Raw genomic sequence first — 20,878 nt, 5'->3', positions numbered from 1 at the left:
AACTATCTTTTCCAAAGAGAAATTCCAATAGTTTCCTAGCTGATGAAGTATATTCCATATCTTCAAAGTAATTCATTATTTGGGAAGTCTCTTGACTATCCTTCCTATTTACCAGTCATGGGGTAGTTCCTCATCTTCTCTGGTCTTATAGAAAATGAAGAAAATTACACCTGATCTGCTTGAGGGAGACAGAAGAAAAAGAAGCAGAGCAGAAGTCTCTTAACATCCCTTATAGCTTGGAAATAATTTCTGTTTCATAGTCTTTTTACCTCTGAAACTAGAGGAAGATCTTGGAGTGCTATTTCAAATGCCTCCTAGATAGAGAGGGAACCCGAGTTTCCTCCTCATCCCAGTTTTCAGACTCAGTGAATATCACTGTAATTCGAAAAACATCAAAAGACCCAACATCTTGGAAAACAACTTTGTGCCATGTTGGTTGAATTATAAACTGCCAACTTACTGGAGTGCTTTTAAAACAGACATACATTTTGACCTAGAAATCCCTCTTCAAGTATTTCTCCAAAGGAAAAAATGGTTAATCTAGTGCACAAAGTTCTATGTCCTAGGATGCTGGAGAAAATATAGCTGTCCATCAATAAGGAATCACTAAATAAAATATACGTAGACTTCCAGCTTCTCCACCATGTAAAGGGCTTGGAAGATATCACTCCCATTTTTACAAGAGGAAGCTGAACAAACTGAAAAAAATCAATGACTTTTCTTGAAGCCATCAAAGAAGTGAGATTGCATAGTGAATTGTCACTCTGAAATCTAGAAATACAGGCAGATCTTCAAAGTCTCAGGCAAGACCTTCTTAACCTGGAGCCATAACTGGTAGAAACATTAAACAGTAATTTTGAAAAATTGCTAGAGGCTGAGTGCGGACTAGCTTGAGAATGAGAAACTCCCTGTTTGCCAGAGTGTTAGGAGGGCCCTTAACTTTTCTGGGCCTTACTTATGGGAACATCACCAGGTGAAGATCCCTTGTCATGGTCAAGTTCGCTTCATTGCTCTGGCTGGGAAAGGGGAAGAGTAACTATCACACGATGTGCACGGAGACTTCACCTTAACAAAGATCTGTTCTCCGGGGCAGGTGACTTTGCCAGAGCCCCGTATCAGCTGTGTGGAGGGCATCGCACCCCCTGCAGCCACCTCTATGCCTCCTACCTCACCTAAGGGAGAAAAAAAAAAAGAACATAGTCAAAAGGGGGTAAGGGCTTCAAGGAAACAAACTGGGAAAAAGAAGCCAGGGGAGGGAGTCGAGGGCGGAAAATTTTTTAATTTATACTTACAGAGAATTTATAGAGAAATACTTGTGAAGATCACAGCCCAGTCCAGAGACATAGGCCCACTAAAAGACTAAGATCTAATCATAAGAGTTTTAAGCCTCCAGTATAGTAACAGTGGATTACAGCTGAAAGAGCGGCCTTGGCTCTATTTAAAGAGAATTTCTTAAGGAAACCCTAAGATAACAGGGGACAAAAACAGGGACGCTAGAGGAATTTGAATCCTCTGGCACCTACAGCTACAGAAAACAAACACATCCCAGCTTCTAACCAGATTAACATAAAACCTCACAGTAAAGGCTTGTTTACCTCAGGTCCTACTACCCAATACATCACAACCAGCTTTCATTACAAAGTTGCAGCCACGTTAAAATGATAGGAGAAAAAAATACAGTCTGAAGAGACAAAGTAAACATGAGAACCAGACTCAGATATATAACACAGATACTGGAGTTATCAGACAATTTAAAATAATTATGATTAATACATTCAAGGCCCTAATGGGAAAGGCAGATATTATGTAATGTCAAATGGGTAATGTAAACAGAGAGATGGAAACTGCAAGAAAGAATTGAAAGGAATGCTAGAAGTCAAAAACACATAACAACAACAAGCAGAAATGAAAAATGTCTTTGATTGGCTCATCAGTGGACTGAACAAGGCTGAGGAAATAATCAGTGAATTCTGAAGATGGGTAATAGAAACTTCCCAGATTAAAATGCAATGAGGGGCTTCCCTGGTGGCGCAGTGGTTGAGAGTCCGCCTGCCGATGCAGGAGACACGGGTTCGTGCCCGGGTCCGGGAAGATCCCACGTGCCGCCGAGCAGCTGGGCCCGTGAGCCATGGCCGCTGAGCCTGCGCGTCCGGAGCCTGTGCTCCGCAATGGGAGAGGCCACAACAGTGAGAGGCCCGCGTACCGCAAAACAAAACAAACAAAAAAAAAAACAAATGCAATGAGAAAATAGAGTGGGAGGAAAAGAATAACAGAACCTCCAAGAACTGTGGGACAATTTCTAGAAGTGTAATATGTGTATAATTGAAATATCAGAAGGAGAAGAAAGAACAGGGAAAAACTATTGAAGTAACACTGGCCAAGAGTTTTCCAAAATTAAATAAAATATATCAAGAAATATTATGAAAGAATTAGGAGTGATGACCCACATCTACCATTTTTTGAATGAAAAGCTATATTATTGACTGTAAGCAGTTCGTGAAACATCACGTATATACACAGGTACACACATGAAAAAAATGTTCCGAAAGAATCTTTACTAAAATATCAAGGTTAGATTTTTTTTGTGAGTTTTACTTTCTCTCACGTTTTCTAGGCTTCGGTTTGTTGTTTTCACGAAAAGCATACATTACATTACAGTGATCAAAATAAACATTTTTTCCTTTTAAATAAAGAAGGTACAACTTCTCACTGTGAAGTTGTTCAGAATGCTGTGTTCTGCTTTCCCAACCTAGAGGCAGCCCCTGATGCTGCTGGGCGCTTCTCACCATAACAGCCTTTAAACTTACAGCCCAAGAAAACTCTCAAATCCAAGGACTTTACAGCCTCCAGGGCTCGCAGAAGCAAAATAGATCACAGCCCAGTAGAGCTGAGGAACACATGCCAGAGCTCAGGAACTCAGCCTTTTCTCACCTCACTCCAACACCGTGACAGCTCGGGCACCCCAGGGACAGGTTGCATCACCGCTGGCCTCGCCTCCCCCCTGGCCTTGCTGACATGTGTCATTCCCACAGCCCTTGACCAGCCAGATCACAGAACCACTTCCTACAGCCCCAGAGCAGGATGGGCTGGGAGCTGGGAGCCCACGCAAAAGGGGACACTTGACATTGAATTTCAAACCTTTCTGTGCTCACCTGGCAACCTCACCTCTTATGGGCATTTGGGATAAAAGGTTATTTCCCAGTTGTGGGGGATGTGGCCAAGCCAGTTGTCCCCTGTGCAAGGTGATACAAGACGTCCAGCCTGTATGCTGTTCCCCCAGCCCCACCCTGCTGGAGGAGAAAGTTGAGAGGACGTGGCCACTGGCTGACCTGCGAGCTGGGGCCACGCACCCAGAGGCTCTCACCCTCTCCTCTGTCCTTGGAATATACGTTCTTCCCATCATGCGCACAGTGAGAGCTGGTCCAAGTATGCAGCCTTGAGAGAGTAGTGTGTACACGACTGAACGGTGTACGCTACTGAACCCAATTAAGGCCTCTATATAAAATTTTAAGATTCCAGTGGGCAGATGCAGAGACCTACTCTCTCAAGACGAGCCTGATAAGTACCCTTGTTTATTAAATCTGCCACCTACCACTGTGGAGAGGCCTAGCTCTTCCTTGCCCTCTGTGTATGGGAGCCAGTTATCAACCCAACACCCCTTCACCCTCCCAGCTCCTACTGGCCTTGTCATTCTCCCTTCTCGGGCACTGCCTTGCAAAGGCACATGGACACCCAGTCCAGAGCAGCTGGAAACCCGGAAGAGATCTACTCACAGCCACCTGGATGGATTTTTAAAACATGGTTCTGAGTGGAAAAAAACCAAAAGCACACCTATCGACATAAATTAAAAATGCATAGGACTTCCCCGGTGGCGCAGTGGTTAAGAATCTGCCTGCCAGTGCAGGGGACACGGGTTCGAGCCCTGGTCCCGTAAGGATCCCACGTGCAGTGGAGCAACGAAGCCCGTGCGCCACAACTACTGAGCCCGCGCACCTAGAGCCCACGCTCAGCAATAAGAGAAGCCGCCGCAATGAGGAGCCCGCACACCGCCACGACGAGTAGTCCCCGCTCGCCGCAACTAGAGGAAGCCCGCGCGCAGCAACAAAGACCAAACACAGCCAAAAATAAATATTTTTTTTTAAAAAATGCATTCACCCCAAACAATAAACATCTTACAAGAATACATACCAACAAAAAGGTATATATTAAACACACAAAATAGTTGCTTATGGAAATTAGGGGTGCAGGGGAGTCGGGAGTGACAAATGGGAATTTAAGAAATTAAAAAAGAATAAAAATAAAGCACCCTGACTCCTCAGCTCTCACCTTCTTGCCCTATTCAGATACCTAAGGGGATACGCAGCTGTCCAGAGCCGTCCCTAGCTTTGGGGGCCCTTCTCCTTTCCCGTGGACTACCCCCTTCCCCATCATCCCTTGTTTTCCTCTAAGACCCCCAGTACGAAAACCAGTGTCTTTACCCATTTAATTCATGGATATCTTCCTTCTCTCTCTCTTTTTCACTCCTCTCCTTTCTCAGTCTCTGACCCCTGCAACTATATCCTGAGCCTTCCCCCAGGGCCATCACCACCCTTCCGCAGAGAGAGTCTCATCCTGATGAGACCGCAATGGGACATAAAACTAGCAAAATAGTCAGAAGACCCTTGCTTTGCCTGCCTGCCTGCCTGCCTTCTCTTTTCTCTCTCCCTCGCTCCCTCCTTCCCTCTCTCCCACTCCCTTTCTCTTTCTCTCCCCTTGGGACCTGCCGGAAGTGGAAGCAGTAACCCCTCCAGGTCTCCCCTGGGAGCTCCTCCCCTTCCATCCTAATCTCAAAGTCCAGCTGGTCAGTGAGCAGTGGAGCCCTTCCTCAGACCTGCTTCCACAGGGATTTGCTTCCTGACTCGGAGAGATGGCTCTAGCCTGGAGACATTTGCTGAGAGCTTTGTACCTGGAGACCTCAACTCCCAGGACTCCCAAGATACGCCCTTCCCCCAAAGGTGAGTAGAAACCAGAGGAACATGGGTCAGCAGAGGGTCAGCGAGGGGGGAAGGGCTGAGCTCTGGAGCCTGTTGCCTGGAATTCTGGAATGTTAGACCCGGATAGGGTCTTAGAGACAAGTCAACTAAGACCTGTGAGCTAGACCTCACCTTGTTTGACCCAGTGCCCCCTTCTCCTGTCCAATATTTTGTAATACTTCCTTTCATCCTGAAATGAAATTCATGGATAATAAAACCTGACTATACGCAATTTCAAAAGAAAAACAGTCGCAGTAACATAAAGAAGAAAGAAAAAGAAAGCAATTCAAAATAATAAAGTATTAACTGTAGTATACAGATGCTTGAGGAGAACTATTTTTAAAAACATAAAGCATCCTCACAGATTTCTGCCAGGTCTCCGGAAAGTGGCACCACGCCCTCAATTACTAACAAGGAAACAGCCTCAGAAAAGTGTAGTCATTTACCCAAAGTCACTGAAGCCAGGTCTAGACCCTGAGTCCTCTTCTTCTACTCAGATTCTCCTCTTTCTCCAGCAGGAACAGACCTGGGGTAGCCAGGTCTGGTGGTGGCCTTTTGTGCCTTTGTGTTCCTGATTTTTCACATCTATCTTGTTTCACTAGGAGCCTACCACCTCCTCACCAATTTCCCTGCTGCAAACTCGAGCGTCAGTAGGCATTTGCACACTGATGTGTCATAGCGGGACCCTGTGCCCCACAGGCCCTGAACAAACAGAGGGGACCCTTTTCCATTACCTATCATGATCAATTTTATCTTCATTCTCTCCTCATCTTTCCTTTTCCTATCTCCTTCCTTCCTCTTCCATTTGCTTTTTTCCCCCTGAACAATTGCAATTCTTCGAAATTAATACATATCTGATGCTTTAAATGCATTATCTCCTCTCATCTTCAACCAAAGTTCTCAGGGAGTACTATTATCCCATTTCACAGATGAGGAGACAGAAAAATAAAGGATAATTAAGAAATATGGTCAAAGGCAGAAACATAGAAGTGACAACTTGGGGTTCAAAGCCAGGTCTGTCTGGCTCCAAAGTCAGAGCGATTCCACCAGGCCCTTTCTTACTCACCCTTTTGGATTTGTCTTTTCCCCCAGTCATGGTTCTTTTGCCAGAACACTAGTTAACTCCATCATTTGCTGAGAAGGAGCTAGAAATATACCCAGAGTCTTACTCTCAGTAAAGAGGACGCCACCCTAAAAGTACCGGTTGTTGACAAAGTAAGAGAAAATGCCCTCTCTCTGCTGCCTCTTCCCCTTTCCTACCCCTGCCCTGAGGGTTGTGGAGCTGGGCTGATGGTGGGAGCAGGAGACGGGAAATGGCAGGTGGGGCTCGGTGCCTAGAGATCTTGATCAACTCACTGAGGACCCCTTCACGTGGCTCCGCCAAGGACACTACGGGGGAAAAGTAATCTTGCAAACCCAGCACACGTAGACATGGATGTCATACTTTTTACCTTGTCTTTCCAAAACCTTTGGGACTTGGCTTCTACTTTCTTACCTACTAGTCCTAAGTACCTGCCTGCTTGTTTGTTCATCCAAACACACACTCATTAAACACACCCTTCTTAAGAATCTGCGGGGTGCAATAGCCACTAGGCAATAAGTATGTGAGCACCTACCACACACCTGAGCAAAACAAAATCTCAGCCCTTACGTATCCCAGTGGGGGAAACTGAGCGTAAACAGATAAACAGGTAAATATGTAAAAAAAATGACATCCAGTGGAGATACATGCTGTAAATCGAACCAAATCATGGTGAGGCAATAGAAAAATAAAATGGGCGGAGGGGGAGGCAGGGGCCATGTTAGACAGGAAGATCACCTGGTGTTAAAAGCTGTCAGATATGCAAAAATAAAAATGTGTCACAGGACTTCCCTGGCGGTCCAGTGGTTAGGACTCTGCGCTTCCACTGCAGGGGGCAAGGGTTCAATCCCTGGTTGGGGCACTGAGATCCCACATGCCGCATGGTGCAGCCAAAAAAAAGAGTATTTTGGGCTTCCCTGGTGGCGCAGTGGTTGAGAGTCCGCCTGCCGATGCCAGGGACGCGGGTTCGTGCCCCGGTCTGGGAGGATCTCACATGCCGTGGAGCGGCTGGGCCCGTGAGCCATGGCCGCTGAGCCTGCGCGTCCGGAGCCTGTGCTCCGACGGGAGAGGCCACAGCAGTGAGAGGCCCGCTTACCGCAAAAAAAAAAAAAAAAAGAGTAAGTCACAATCCTTGTAGAACACCTGCACGTATATTATGTGATATATACGTGCATAAAATGTTCAGCTTTACCTCTGTTTGACACACACAATCACTTTAGGCTGACTATGCCCCCAAAGTTGCAGAAGCAATTTGTTTTCAGGATAAAAGAATGGAGGAAATATCTCAGCCGTGCCTTCTTTCTTACTAATTAGATAAAGATTATTACATTTATAACATGTCTAGGCAGGTGGGGTATATGCTCAAACATACATTGTGCTATCACCTGCCTTGTCTCCCACAAGGAGAGGTGCACAGGAGGGCAAGTGGATTGCAAATAACACCCATTTCCACCTGAGAAACTTCCCAAGCCTCCTGCAAAGCCTTTTCCAAGAAAAACATTCAAATTAGCCCTAAGGGTAGGTGTCCGCCTGCCCCTCCAGGCCATCCTTGCTGCCATCTGCGGACTGACCTAAGCCCAGCAGAGGGCCAGGAGGGGCTCAGAGAAGGCCTGCTTCCAAAAGTGCCAAAGGAAGGATGGAAGCACCAGCGTAGGACTCAGGCAAAGCTCTTGCTGGTGAACAATGGCAATTGGCCCTGGCTTCCTTAGGGAAAAGGACATTTATTGGAAGGATACAGAGGGAAGAATCAATAGGAAGGTGAGGAGGTGGGCAGGACTGGACGTGCAAAGATACCAGGGAAAGCCCCGTGGAAACAGCAGGAACTCCAGGCAGGACCAGCCTCGGAAGCACATCGTGGCTCTAATGAGGACCTCCAGCTAGTCCCTCCGTCCAGGTCTTTGCTCAAGACTTCAGATCCAGAAGCGGGGACATCAGCTTCACCCCCTTCAGAGGTCTCACGCCCTTCCCTTGGCTTCCCTGGCGGGAGACAGGCAGCTGGCATTATTATCCGGTCACTTAGAGCACACAGTTCAATCAAGGTTGCGCATCCTCCGTAACTTCCTGCAGACTGTGCGACAGTTTATGAAGGGAGAAAGGAGGTGGCCTCGGGCCCTCAGCCCCATGGGGGGTGAGGGTGGGACCTCAAACCTGCAAACACCTCACGTTTAATCACGGCCTCAGCTCTAAGGCGAGTGATAAAATCTTCCTCTCCTAACTTGCTGGCTAGCCCGAGTATCAGATGAGATACCCAAAGTGACAAGCCTTTTTAAAGTGACCTAATACGCTATGCAGGAATAAGGCATCGTTATTAAATTTATTAAATTCCCTTAATGTTCTACCAAGTATGCCCATTGTGTATTTTCAAATATTTTATAAACTTTTTTTTTATTTGAGAGTCACAGGCTCTTAATAAATACCCACCCTGCGTTGAAAGCTGGTTGTGGATATTAGAAAAATCTTCGGTCATTGCAAAGAGAATTTCCCCTAGGATTTTCAAATGTCTACAAAAACGGGTTTATCTCACTTACCTTGCCCAACAGGCTTTTACTTTTTGATACTATGATTTGGGGGGAAAGAACACAGAGCTAAGGTGACTTGTCTGTTGTGGAACTCTGTTGGTGAGAATTAGGCAGCCGGAAAATTAAACTAGTCACCCACTTGGCAAGAGCAGTGGTGGTCTCCAAACCGAACCATCTTTTTATTTGAAGTAGAGTTGGTTTACAATATTATGTAAGTTTCAGGTGTACAGCAAAGTGATTCAGTTATACATGTATCTTTTTTTTCAGATTCTTTTCCATTACAGATTATTACAAGATATTGACTAGAGTTCCCTGTGCTATACAGTAAATCCCTGTTGTGTAGCTATTTTGCATATAGTGATGTGTATCTATTAATCCTATTCTCCTAATTTATTCCTCCCCCTCCCCACCCCAAATGCCATCTTTAAATGTCTTGAGTTGTTCAAATGAATTGAGGGGAAGTTGATGAATTTAGATTTTTTTTTTTTTTTTTTTTTTTCGTGGTACGCGGGCCTCTCACTGTTGTGGCCTCTCCCGTTGCGGAGCACAGGCTCCGGACGCGCAGGCTCAGCGGCCATGGCTCACGGGCCCAGCCGTTCCGCGGCATGTGGGATCCTCCCGGACCGGGGCTCGAACCTGCGTCCCCCGCATCGGCAGGCGGACTCTCAACCACTGCGTCACCAGGGAAGCCCGAAGTTGATAAATTTAATGAAAATCATTAGCTGTCATCCATGTTCAGCATCAGGCTTAAAAAGGCAACATCAGAGCAGCCAAAATGATAAAAAGAGAGACAAAAACAATTTTCTATGCCGAACTAGACGTGGGATTCAGTTTTATGAACCCATATTTCAGTTCTCCCTTCCCCGACCCCCTTGGCGCTGTCTTCTCCCCACCACCACTAGCCCCACACTGCTGGGCCCCAGGCGTGCAAACAGGCAGATGCACATACGCGCACACGCAATTTCCAGGAGCCCAAGAGGAAGCTTTATCAACCCTCAATTCTATGTCATCCTGAAATCATAGGCTATTTTGAATAAAGAATGCTGGCAACTATCAACATGTTTAGGTTTGAATTTCTTCCAGCAAATAATGAAAACTGAAGCATTTTCTTTCTTTTTGTCAATCAACTATTATATGTACTGCTATTTTTGAGTTTGGGTTGTTGAGCGAGAGAGGTTTTCAGCTGTTTGAAGATGTTGTCTAGACTTTCTTCCTTTTTTTTATCAAAGTAGAGTTGATTGACAATACTATATTAATTTCAAGTGTGCAACATAGTGAGTCAATATTTTTATAGATAATACTCCATTTAAAGTTATTATGAAACACTGGCTTTATGCCCTGTGCTGTACAATATATCCTTGTAGCTTATTTATTTTACACATAGTAGTTGTACCTCTTCATCCCCTACCCCTACCTTGCTCCTCCCCACCATCCCTCTCCTCACTGGTAACCACTAGTTTGTTCTCTATATCTGTGAGTCTGTTTCTGTTTTGTTATAATCATTCATTTGTTTCATTTTTTGGATTCCACATACAAGTGTGAGATGTAATCTAGACTTATTTCACTTACTGACTTATTGTTTTTCCCACTTGCTTGCTAATCTTCCTTCCTTCCATCCTTCCTTCCTTCGTGAGAGCAGAATTTTATGTATTTCATTTTGAGCACTCATTCAGCCATCATATTCCTATCAGAATAAACAAATGAATGAATGAATATACCTAACTTGACCATGTAAAATTCAAGCTTTTCTTTATCAAATTTTTCCAGCTCCTCTTCCCCCTTCAGACTACTTTCATAATTTCCTGTAATTTTGGAGTCAAGAGACCTTTCAGCTTCCTCAATGGGTAACTCCAATTTTGCAGATAGGAAAATGAGACTGCAAGAGTGAAGAGAATTCGAATTCTTAGAAACACTCAGAATATTTTCCCCCATATCAGAACAGCAACTAATGTAGAGAGACACAATGAAAAGCTTTTGAAAAGGTGAAATTCTCAGAAAACTTGGCTATTATTTTTTGGGTCATTTCTATGTATGGATAGCCAAAAGCCACTTGCTTTTAAAGTAAGAGCAAGGGCTTCCCTGGTGGCGCAGTGGTTGAGAGTCCGCCTGCCGATGCAGGGGACACGGGTTCGTGCCCTGGTCCGGGAAGATCCCACATGCCGCGGAGCGGCTGGGCCCGTGAGCCGTGGCCGCTAGGCCTGTGCGTCCAGAGCCTGTGCTCCACAACGGGAGAGGCCACAACAGTGAGAGGCCCGCATACCGCAAAAAAAAATAAAAAAATAAAAAAATAAAGTAAGAGCAAATTAACGACATTCATGATTATTTAGAGCACAAAAGTGGATGAGCTTTCTCTGAAAGAAAGAGAGTCAGTGTCATTACTTTCCAGATTCATTTAAAAACACAATTGTTCGTTGTGTTTCTCAGGAGGGTGACTTTATAGCCACACAAAACACCAACATGACATCCATGGATTCAAACCTTCATGCTGAACAAGACACATCATTTGCTCAGCTCTCTCCACCTGTAAAATTTTCTCGATACTGACCTTGAATCCTCAAAATTAGCACCATTCTTTTCTAAGAGTACTTATAAGCTTTCTAGATATCTCTCCCAGCTCCCATGTTCTCTGATTCTATTATTCCATCCCACTACTATTGAGGGGTCAAAATCTGTGCTGGCAGAGGAGGATGGAGGTGGCCAGTGAATGAGCAAAACGGTACCAGGCTGGGAGTCAGAAACTGGGAGTTTCGTTCTTGTTCTGCAGCTAATTAGCTTGGTGATCTTAAACAAATTAATTTACCACTTTAGGTTGGTTTCTACATCTATAAAATGAGCATTTTGCTCCCCCCCAAAAAAAAATCTAAGCTTCCTTCTGGCTCCAAGTATTTAATGATTCCTCTGGCTCAGCTTATCTTTTCTTTGCCATGGTCTTGTGTTGTCATGGACTTCAAGTTGTGTTTTACAGGAAGGTTTTGTCTTCCAGATCTCCTTGCATGTATTTATTATTATAGTACATGGCCTACCACCTCTCTCACCTCATCCCCTACAAGAATAGTCAAAAGCCATTCGTTCTTTGTTTATTGGAGCCAACCCAGTACTGGGAACTGGGCTAGACACTGGGATTCAGGGACTAGGAAAGGTCAAAGATTAGAAAGCACCTCTATTGACAGAGAATGGACTCCTGCAATCCCCGGCCCTGGCAGAAGTTTGAACTGAACAGAGAATTACAGCCCATACAGGCAGCAGAGGACCAAGCTGGTGAGGGACCCAGGTGGGAGAAGCCATGACTTCCCCCAGTATCCTCTGTGCCTTTCCTGACCACATTTGAGAGGAGCTCTCTTTTTTTCTCCAGAAAATTCATTATTTTTACTTTTATTTTTAATTTTATTGAAGCATAGTTGATTTCCAATGTTGTGCTCTTCTCTGCTGTACAGCAGTGACTCAGTTATACACATATTCTTTTACATATTCTTTTCCATTATGGTTTATCACAGGATATTGAATATAGTTCCCTGTGCAGTACAGTAGGACCTTGCTGTTTAAGAAAATTCATTATTGGGCTTCCCTGGTGGCGCAGTGGTTGAGAGTCCGTCTGCGGATGCAGGGGACACGGGTTCGTGCCCCGGTCCGAGAAGATCCCACATACCGCAGAGCGGCTGGGCCCGTGAGCCATGGCCGCTGGGCCTGTGCATCCGGAGCCTGTGCTCCACAACGGGAGAGGCCGCAGCAGTGAGAAGCCCGCGTACCACCAAAAAAAAAAAAAAATTCATTATTAAGATACCTCAGTTCGGGGCCTGCGCTCACTGGCCTGGTGACGTCAGAGGCTGGAAAACTCCACCATCCGGTCCCGCCGGGCGCCTCCGTTTTGAATATGCAGACTTCGTAACCCAGATGCACCTGTGCAGAGCACCAATGACCTCACCTTCTTCCCTACCTCCGATTACCTTTCCCCACATCTAAGACCACCCTGCTTATTCCATAAATATCCCAACTGGGGAGGCAGTTCTGAGACTTCTCCTCCAGTCTCCTCGCTTGGCTGCCTTGTGAGTAAAAAAAGCCCTTTCTGAGCTGTAAAAAAAAAAAAAAAAAAGATACCTCAGTTTTAAATCCAAAGGCTGATTTAAATAAGAAATAAACAAAAGTGCTTCAGGACTTTGATTTAGGGAACTATAGATGATTCTTACGAACGTGCCTGTGTGATGTTTAGCTGAGGACACTAACTCACTTCCCTTTCAGTAGGAGCTTTCTGGACATCTATAACCAAGCTCGGTCTTCATACAAAGCCCAGCATGCCTCCGTGTGACTTCACACCTGAAAGATACCAGGTGAGAGTAAGAGGTTTAGGAATACCCCAGGGAGGTGGTTCTTCTTGGGAGACCTCAAGTAGTTGCTTCCTCAAGAAGGACCCACAGACGGCCCTGCCCGCCACTGAGCCATCCATCTCAGATGTCCTATCCCTTAAGTCACTGGGAGCATCTGAACTCTCTTACCCCATTCAGTGGCATTGCATGAGTTGGTGTGTGTGTGAGACAGAGACAGACGGAGGCAGAGATGGAGAGACAAAACAGAAGGAGACAGAGAATACAAGGAGGAGACTGTCCATGACAGTATATGTATCACAGGGATGTAGGCATAAATGTACACACACAAAGAAATACATAGATCACAAATGTGAAGGCTCACATTTTATTCTATCTCATATGTCAATACATAATCTGACCTTCCTGAGTCCTCCACCAAAAAATATAAAGTTATCATTTTGCTTTCAGGCTAATAAATATTGCACTGCTTCTCTCTCTCCCTCTCGGTGTCTCTGTCTCTCTCCCTCTCTCCCCAACACCCCTTCATCCTACATAATATTCATAAGTTAGAAATTGTAGAATGAATAGAGTCAGGAGGGACCCACAGAGAAGAGGACTATAGGACAGAGGCTTTGTAATTAAAGACATAAACACCACAAGCACTTCATTCTTTTATTCTCAAGAAAAAAAAACTACAGAGGAAAAAAACCACATTACTTCAGACATTTACTTCCAAAGTCTTTTACTTTTTTTCACAGCTAGAATTAAGTCAAAGCCAAGGCTTTCCATTGAGAGGTAGAAAATTCCAGCCCCCTTCTCCGTGTTTGATCTAGAAAGGGATTAAGGGGCCACATGAATAATTTCCTCCACTTGAGAGGAAGGACCTGGGTGTCTGTCCCGCAAGGAGGTCACTGGGCAAATAGCTGCCCTGATGACAAGGGCGGCAGCCCTGTGCCGGGTTGGTGGGGAGGCCGGGCACTGCTAGATGGACCTGCTAGTGATGTTGTAAGCAATGTGGGGATAAGGAAGATGTTAAACACTTAAATCTTGCCTACCTACAGTCCCTTGCCTATAATCGAGTCCTGGAGATCCACAAGCAACATCTTTCTCCTGTGCTGACAGCCTATTTCTCAGAGCCCTTGCTGCTCCACCAGGGGCACATGGAGTGGCTCTTTGATCATGAAGGAAACAGATACCTGGATTTCTTTTCCGGGATTGTCACTGTCAGTGTTGGTCACTGCCACCCGTGAGTATCCTTAAAATTCTGGGATTTTTCCTCCAGAAAAATATACAGAAAACAGGCTAATGATCATGTTCATGATTCAGAACCTCAGTTAAGGGGGGACCTTCAAGATGGCGGAGGAGTAAGACACGGAGATCACCTTCCTCCCCACAGATACATCAGAAATACATCTACACGTGGAACAACTCCTACAGAACACCTACTGAACGCTGGCAGAACACCTCAGACCACCCAAAAGGCAAGAAACTCCCCACATACCTGGGTAGGGCAAAATAAAAAAGAATAAACAGAGACAAAAGAATAGGGATGGAACCTGCACCAGTGGGAGGGAGCCGTGAAGGAGGAAAGGTTCCCACACAATAGAAGCCCCTTCGCGGGTGGAGACTGTGGGTGGCAGAGGGGGAAGCTTCGGAGCCGCGGAGGAGAGCGCAGCCACAGGGGTGTGGAGGGCAAAGCGGAGAGATTCCCACACAGACAATCGGTGCCGACCAGCACTCACCAGCCCGAGAGGCTTGTCTGCTCACCGGCCGGGCGGGGCTGGGAGCTGAGGCTCGGGCTTCGGAGATCGGATCCCAGGGAGAGGACTGGGGTTGGCGGCATGAACACAGCCTGAAGGGGGTTAGTGCACCACAGCCAGCGGGAGGGAGTCTGGGAGAAAGTCTGGAGCTGCCGAAGAGGCAAGAGACCATTTTGGGGGGGTGCGCGAGGAGGGGGAATTAAGTGCGCCACTTAAATGAATCCAGAGACGGGCATGAGCCGCGGCCATCAGCGCTGACCCCAGAGATGGGTATGAGACACTAAGGCTGCTGCTGCAGCCATCAAGAAGCCTGTGTGTGAGCACAGGTCTCTATCCACACCTCCCCTCCTGGGAGCCTGTGCAGCCCGCCACCGCCAGGGTCCCGTGATCCAGGGACAACTTCCCCTGGAGAATGCACGGCGCGCCTCAGGTTGGTGCAACATCACGCTGGTTTCTGCAACCGCAGGCTCGCCCCGCATCCGTACCCCTCCCTCCCCCAGCCTGAGTGAGCCAGAGCCCCCAGGTCAGCTGCTCCTTTAATCCCGTCCTGTCTGAGCAAAGAACAGAGACGCCCACCGGCGACCTACACACAGAGGTGGGTCCAAATCCAAAGCTGAAACCCCGGAGCTGTGCGAACAAAGAAGAGAAAGGGAAATCTCTCCCAGCAGCCTCAGGAGCAGTGGATTAAATCTCCACAGTCAATTTGATGTAGCCTGCATCTGTGGAATACCTGAGTAGACAATGAATCATCCCAAATTGAGGAGGTGGACTTTAGGAGCAACTGTATACTTGGGGTTTGCTTTCTGCATCTAATTTGTTTCTGGTTTTATGTTTATCTTAGTTTAATATTTAGAGCTTATTATCATTGGTAGATTTGTTTGTTGATTTGATTGCTCTCTCTTTCTTTTTATTACTTTTAATTTTTTAATTTTTAATATTTTTTTTATTTTTTATTTTAATTATTTTACTTTATTATATTTTATTTCCTTCTTTGTTTTTTTTTCTCCATTTTCTTCTGAGCCATATGGTTGACAGGGAGTTGGTGCTCCTGACATGTGTCAGGCCTGAGCCTATGAGGTGGGAGAGCTGACTTCAGGACATTGGACCACCAGAGACCTCCTGGCCCCATGTAATATCAAAAGGCCAAAACTCTCCAAGTGATCTCCATCTCAGTGCTAAGACCCAGCTCCACTCAACGACCAGCAAGGTACAGTGCTGGACACCCCAAGCCAAAAAACTACCAAGACAGGAACACAAACTGACGCATTAGCAAAGAAGCTGCCTAAAATCATAATAAGCTCACGGACACCCCAAAACACACCACCGGACATGGTCCTGCCCACCAGAAAGACAAGATCCAGCCTCATCCACCAGAACACAGGCACCAGTCCCCTCCACCAGGAAGCCTACACAACCCACTGAACCAACCTTACCCACTGAGGGCAGACACCAAAAACAACGGGAACTATGAACCTGCAGCCTGCGAAACGGAGATCCCAAGCACAGTAACTTAAGCAAAATGAGAAGACAGAGAAATACACAGCAGATGAAGGAGCAAGGTAAAAACCCACCAGACCAAACAAATGGAGAGAAAATAGGCAGTCTAACTGAAAAAGAATTCAGAGTAATGATAGTAAAGGTGATCCAAAATCTTGGAAATAGAATGGAGAAAATACAAGACACGTTTATCAAGGACCTAGAAGAACTAAAGAGCAAACAAACAGTGATGAACAACACAATAAATGAAATTTAAAATTCTCTAGAAGGAATCAAGAGCAGAATAACTGAGGCAGAAGAACGGATAAGTGACCTGGAAGATAAAATAGTGGAAATAACTACTGCAGAGCAGAATAAAGAGAAAAGAATGAAAAGAATTGAGGACAGTCTCAGAGACCTCTGGGACAACATTAAACACACCAACATTCGAATTATAGGGGTCCCAGAAGAAGAAGAGAAAAAAAAAAGGGACTGAGAAAATACTTGAGGAGATTATAGTTGAAAAATTCCCTAATATGGGAAAGGGAATAGTCAATCAAGTCCAGGAAGTGCAGAGAGTCCCATACAGGATAAATCCATAGAGAAACCCACCAAGACACATATTAATCAAACTATCAAAAGTTAAATACAAACAAATATTTTAAAAGGCAAGAGAAAAACAACAAATAACATACAAGGGATTCCCCATAAGGTTAACAGCTGATCTTTCAGCAGAAAATGCAAGCCAGAAGAGAATGGCAGGACATATTTAAAGGGATGAAAGGGAAAAACCTACAACCAAGATTACTCTACCCAGCAAGGATCTCATTCAGTTTCAATGGAGAAATTAAAACCTTTACAGACAACCAAGAGCTAAGAGAATTCAGCACCAACAAAGCAGCTTTACAACAAATGCTAAAGGAACTTCTCTAGGCAGGAAACACAAGAGAAGGAAAAGACTTACAATAACAAACTCAAAACAATTAAGAAAATGGTAATAGGAACATACATATCAATAACTACCTTAAATGTAAATGGATTAAATGCTCCAACCAAAAGACATAGACTGGCTGAATGGATACAAAAACAAGACCCATATATGTCCTGTCTACAAGAGACCAACTTCAGACCTAGGGACACATACAGACTGAAAGTGAGGGGATGGAAAAAGATATTCCATGCAAATGGAAATCAAAAGACTCCTGGAGTAGCAATACTCATATCTGGTAAAAGAGATTTTAAAATAAAGACTATTAAAAGAGGCAATAAGGACACTACATAATTATCAAGGGAACAATCCAAGAAGAAGATATAACAATTATAAATATTTATGCACCCAACATAGGAGCACCTCAATACATAAGGCAAATGCCAACAGCCATAAAACAGGAAATCAACAGTAACACAATCACAGTAGGGGATTTTAACACCCCACTTTCACCAATGGACAGATGATCCAAAATAAAAATAAATAAGGAAACACAAGCTTTAAATGACACATTAAACAAGATGGACTTAATTGATATTTATAGGACCTTCCATCCAAAAACAACAGAATACACTTTCTTCTCAATTGCCTGAGAACATTCTCCAGGATAGACCATATCTTAGGTCACAAATCAAGCCTTGGTAAATTTAAGAAAATTGAAATTATATCAATTATCTTTTCCGACCACAACTCTATGAGACTAGATATCAATTACAGGAAAAAAATCTCTAAAAAATACAAGCACATGGAGGCTAAACAATACACTACTAAATAACCAAGAGATCACTGAAGAAATCAGAAAATACCTAGAAACAAATGGCAATGAAAACATGATGACCCAAACCCTATGGGATGAAGCAAAGGCACTTCTAAGAGGGAACTTTATAGCAATACAATCCTACCTCAAGAAACAAGACACATCTCAAATAAACAACCTAACCTTACACCTAAAGCAGTTAGAGAAAGAAGAACAGAAAAACTCCAAAGTTAGCAGAAGGAGAGAAATCATAAATATCAGATCCAAAATAAATGAAAAAGAAATGAAGGACACGATAGCAAAGATCAATAAAACTAAAAGCTGGTTCTTTGAGAAGGTAAACAAAATTGATAAACCAGTAGCCAGACACATCAAGAAAAAAAGGGGGAGAAGACTCAAATCAATAGAATTACAAATGAAAAAGGAGAAGTAACAACTGACACTGCAGAAATACAAAGGATCATGAGAGATTACTACAAGCAACTATATGACAATAAAATGGACAACCTGGAAGAAATGGACACATTCTTAGAAAAGCACAACCTCCAGGACTGAACCAGGAAGAAATAGAATATATAAACAGACCAATCACAAACACTGAAATTGAAACTGTGATTAAAAATCTTCCAACAAACAAAAGCCCAGGACCAGATGGCTTCATAGGTGAATTCTATCAAACATTTAGAGAAGAGCCAACACCTATCCTTCTCAAAATCTTCCAAAATACAGCAGAGAGAGGAACACTCCCAAACTCATTCTACGAGGCCACCATCACCCTGATACCAAAACCAGACAAAGATGTCACAAAGAAAGAAAACTACAGGCCAATATCACTGATGAACATAGATGCAAAAATCCTTAACAAAATACTAGCAAACAGAATCCAACAGCACCTTAAATTGATCATACACCATGATCAAGTGGGGTTTATCCCAGGAATGCAAGGATTCTTCAGTATATGCAAATCAATCAAAGTGATACACCATACTAACAAACTGAAGGAGAAAAACCATATGATCATCTCATTAGATGCAGAAAAAGTTCTTGACAAAATTCAGCACCCATTTATGATAAAAACTCTCCAGAAAGTAGGCATAGAGGGAACTTACCTCAACATAATAAAGGCCATATATGACAAACCCACAGCCAAAGTCGTTCCCAACAGTGAAAAACTGAAATTATTTCCACTGAGATCAGGAGCAAGACAAGGTTGCCCACTCTCACCACTTTTATTCAACATAGTTTTGGAAGTTTTAGCCACAGCAATCAGAGAAGAAAAAGAAATAAAAGGAATCCAGATCAGAATCAGTGTTGAAAAGACAGCCTCTTCAATAAATGGTGCTGGGAAAACTGGACAGCTACATGTAAAATAATGAAATTAGAATACTCCCTAATACCATACACAAAAATAAACTCTAAATGGATTAAAGATCTAAGTGTAAGTCCAGACACTATAAAACTCTTAGAGGAAAACATAGGCAGAACACTGCATGACATAAATCACAGCAAGATCCTTTTTGACCCACCTCCTAGAGAAACGAAAATAAAATCAAAAATAAACAAATGGGACCTAATGAAACTTCAAAGCTTTTGCACAGCAAAGGAAACCATAAACAAGATGAAAAGACAACCCTCAGAATAGGAGAAAATATTTGCAAATGCACCAACTGACAAAGGATTAATCTCCAAAATTTACAAGCAGGTCATGCAGCTCAATAACAAAAAAACAAACAACCCAATCCAAAAATGGACAGAAGACCTAAGTAGACATTTCTCCAAATAAGATATCCAGATTGCCAACAAACACACGAAAGGATGCTCAACATCACTAATCAATAGAGAAATGCAAATCAAAATCATCGAGGTATCACCTCACACCAGTCAGAATGGTCATCATCAAAAAATCTGCAAACAATAAATGCTGGAGAGGGTGTGGAGAAAAGGGAACCTTCCTACATGGTTGATGTGAATGTAAATTGATACAGCCACTATGGAGAACAGTATGGAGGTTCCTTATAAAACTAAAACTAGAACTACCATACGACCTAGCAATCCCACTACTGGGCATATACCCTGAGAAAACCATAATTCAAAAGGAGTCATGTACCACAATGTTCATTGCAGCACTATTTACAATAGCCAGGACATGGAAGCAATCTAAGTGTCCATTGACAGATGACTGGATAAAGAAGATGTGGCACATATATACAATGGAATATTACTCAGCCATAAAAAGAAACGAAATTTGAGTTATTTGTAGTGAGGTGGATGGACCTAGAGACTGTCATACAGAGTGAAGTAAGTCAGAAGGAGAAAAACAAACACCATATGCTAACACATATACAAGGAATCTTTAAAAAAAAAAAAAAAGGTTCTGAAGAACCTAGGGGCAGGACAGGAATAAAGATGCAGACATGCAGAATGGACTTGAAGCCACGGGGAGAGGGAAGGGTAAGCTGAGACGAAGTGAGAGCGTGACATGGACATACATACACTACCAAATGTAAAATAGATAGCTAGTGGGAAGCAGCTGCATAGTACAGGGAGATCAGCTCGGTGCTTTGTGACCACCTAGAGGGGTGGGATAGGGAGGGTGGTAAGGAGATGCAAGAGGGATGAGATATGGGGATATATGTATATGTATAGCTGATTCACTTTGATATAAAGCAGAAACTAACACACCATTATAAAACAATTATACTCCAATAAAGATGTTTAAAAAAAAAAAAAAGAACCGTAATTAAAAATTCTTTCTCCTTAGGTGCATTCTGGTTTACAACTAACATGCTCCCTGCTACTTCCTGGGTAACAAAAAAAAAATCTTAACGTTGTCCTGTACCTTTTCTTGACAATTCAAGATTTTGTCATCCTCATGGCACATGCAGTGGGGTCTGTACCATGTGATTGGAGTGTGGCTGTGAGTATGTGTCTCCTCAGTAACTACAGCTTTCCAAAGAAAGGGAATGCACTAAGGAGAAGGCAGA

At 43.9% G+C, this 20,878-nt stretch overlaps 1 protein-coding gene across 2 annotated transcripts in view; it reads left to right on the top strand.

Moving 5' to 3' along the window:
• Positions 1-4,906: 4,906 nt before the first annotated feature.
• AGXT2 (alanine--glyoxylate aminotransferase 2) overlaps positions 4,907-20,878 on the top strand; it is a 46,775-nt gene continuing 30,803 nt past the window's right edge. The window contains exons 1-3 of one of the 2 annotated variants that reach the window (XM_059061364.2): positions 4,907-4,994; positions 12,852-12,937; positions 13,975-14,159. In XM_059061364.2, coding sequence (XP_058917347.1) covers positions 4,907-4,994; positions 12,852-12,937; positions 13,975-14,159 — 359 coding nt within the window. Of the gene's footprint in view, positions 4,995-12,848; positions 12,938-13,974; positions 14,160-20,878 lie in introns of both variants that reach the window. The other variant, XM_059061365.2, reaches the window with a different exon arrangement.

Source organism: Kogia breviceps, chromosome 4 (genome assembly GCF_026419965.1).
Source record: "Kogia breviceps isolate mKogBre1 chromosome 4, mKogBre1 haplotype 1, whole genome shotgun sequence".
NCBI lineage: Eukaryota > Metazoa > Chordata > Mammalia > Artiodactyla > Physeteridae > Kogia > Kogia breviceps.
The sequence above is the reverse complement of the archived record's forward strand: the minus strand, read 5'-3'. Positions and strand labels throughout refer to the sequence as shown.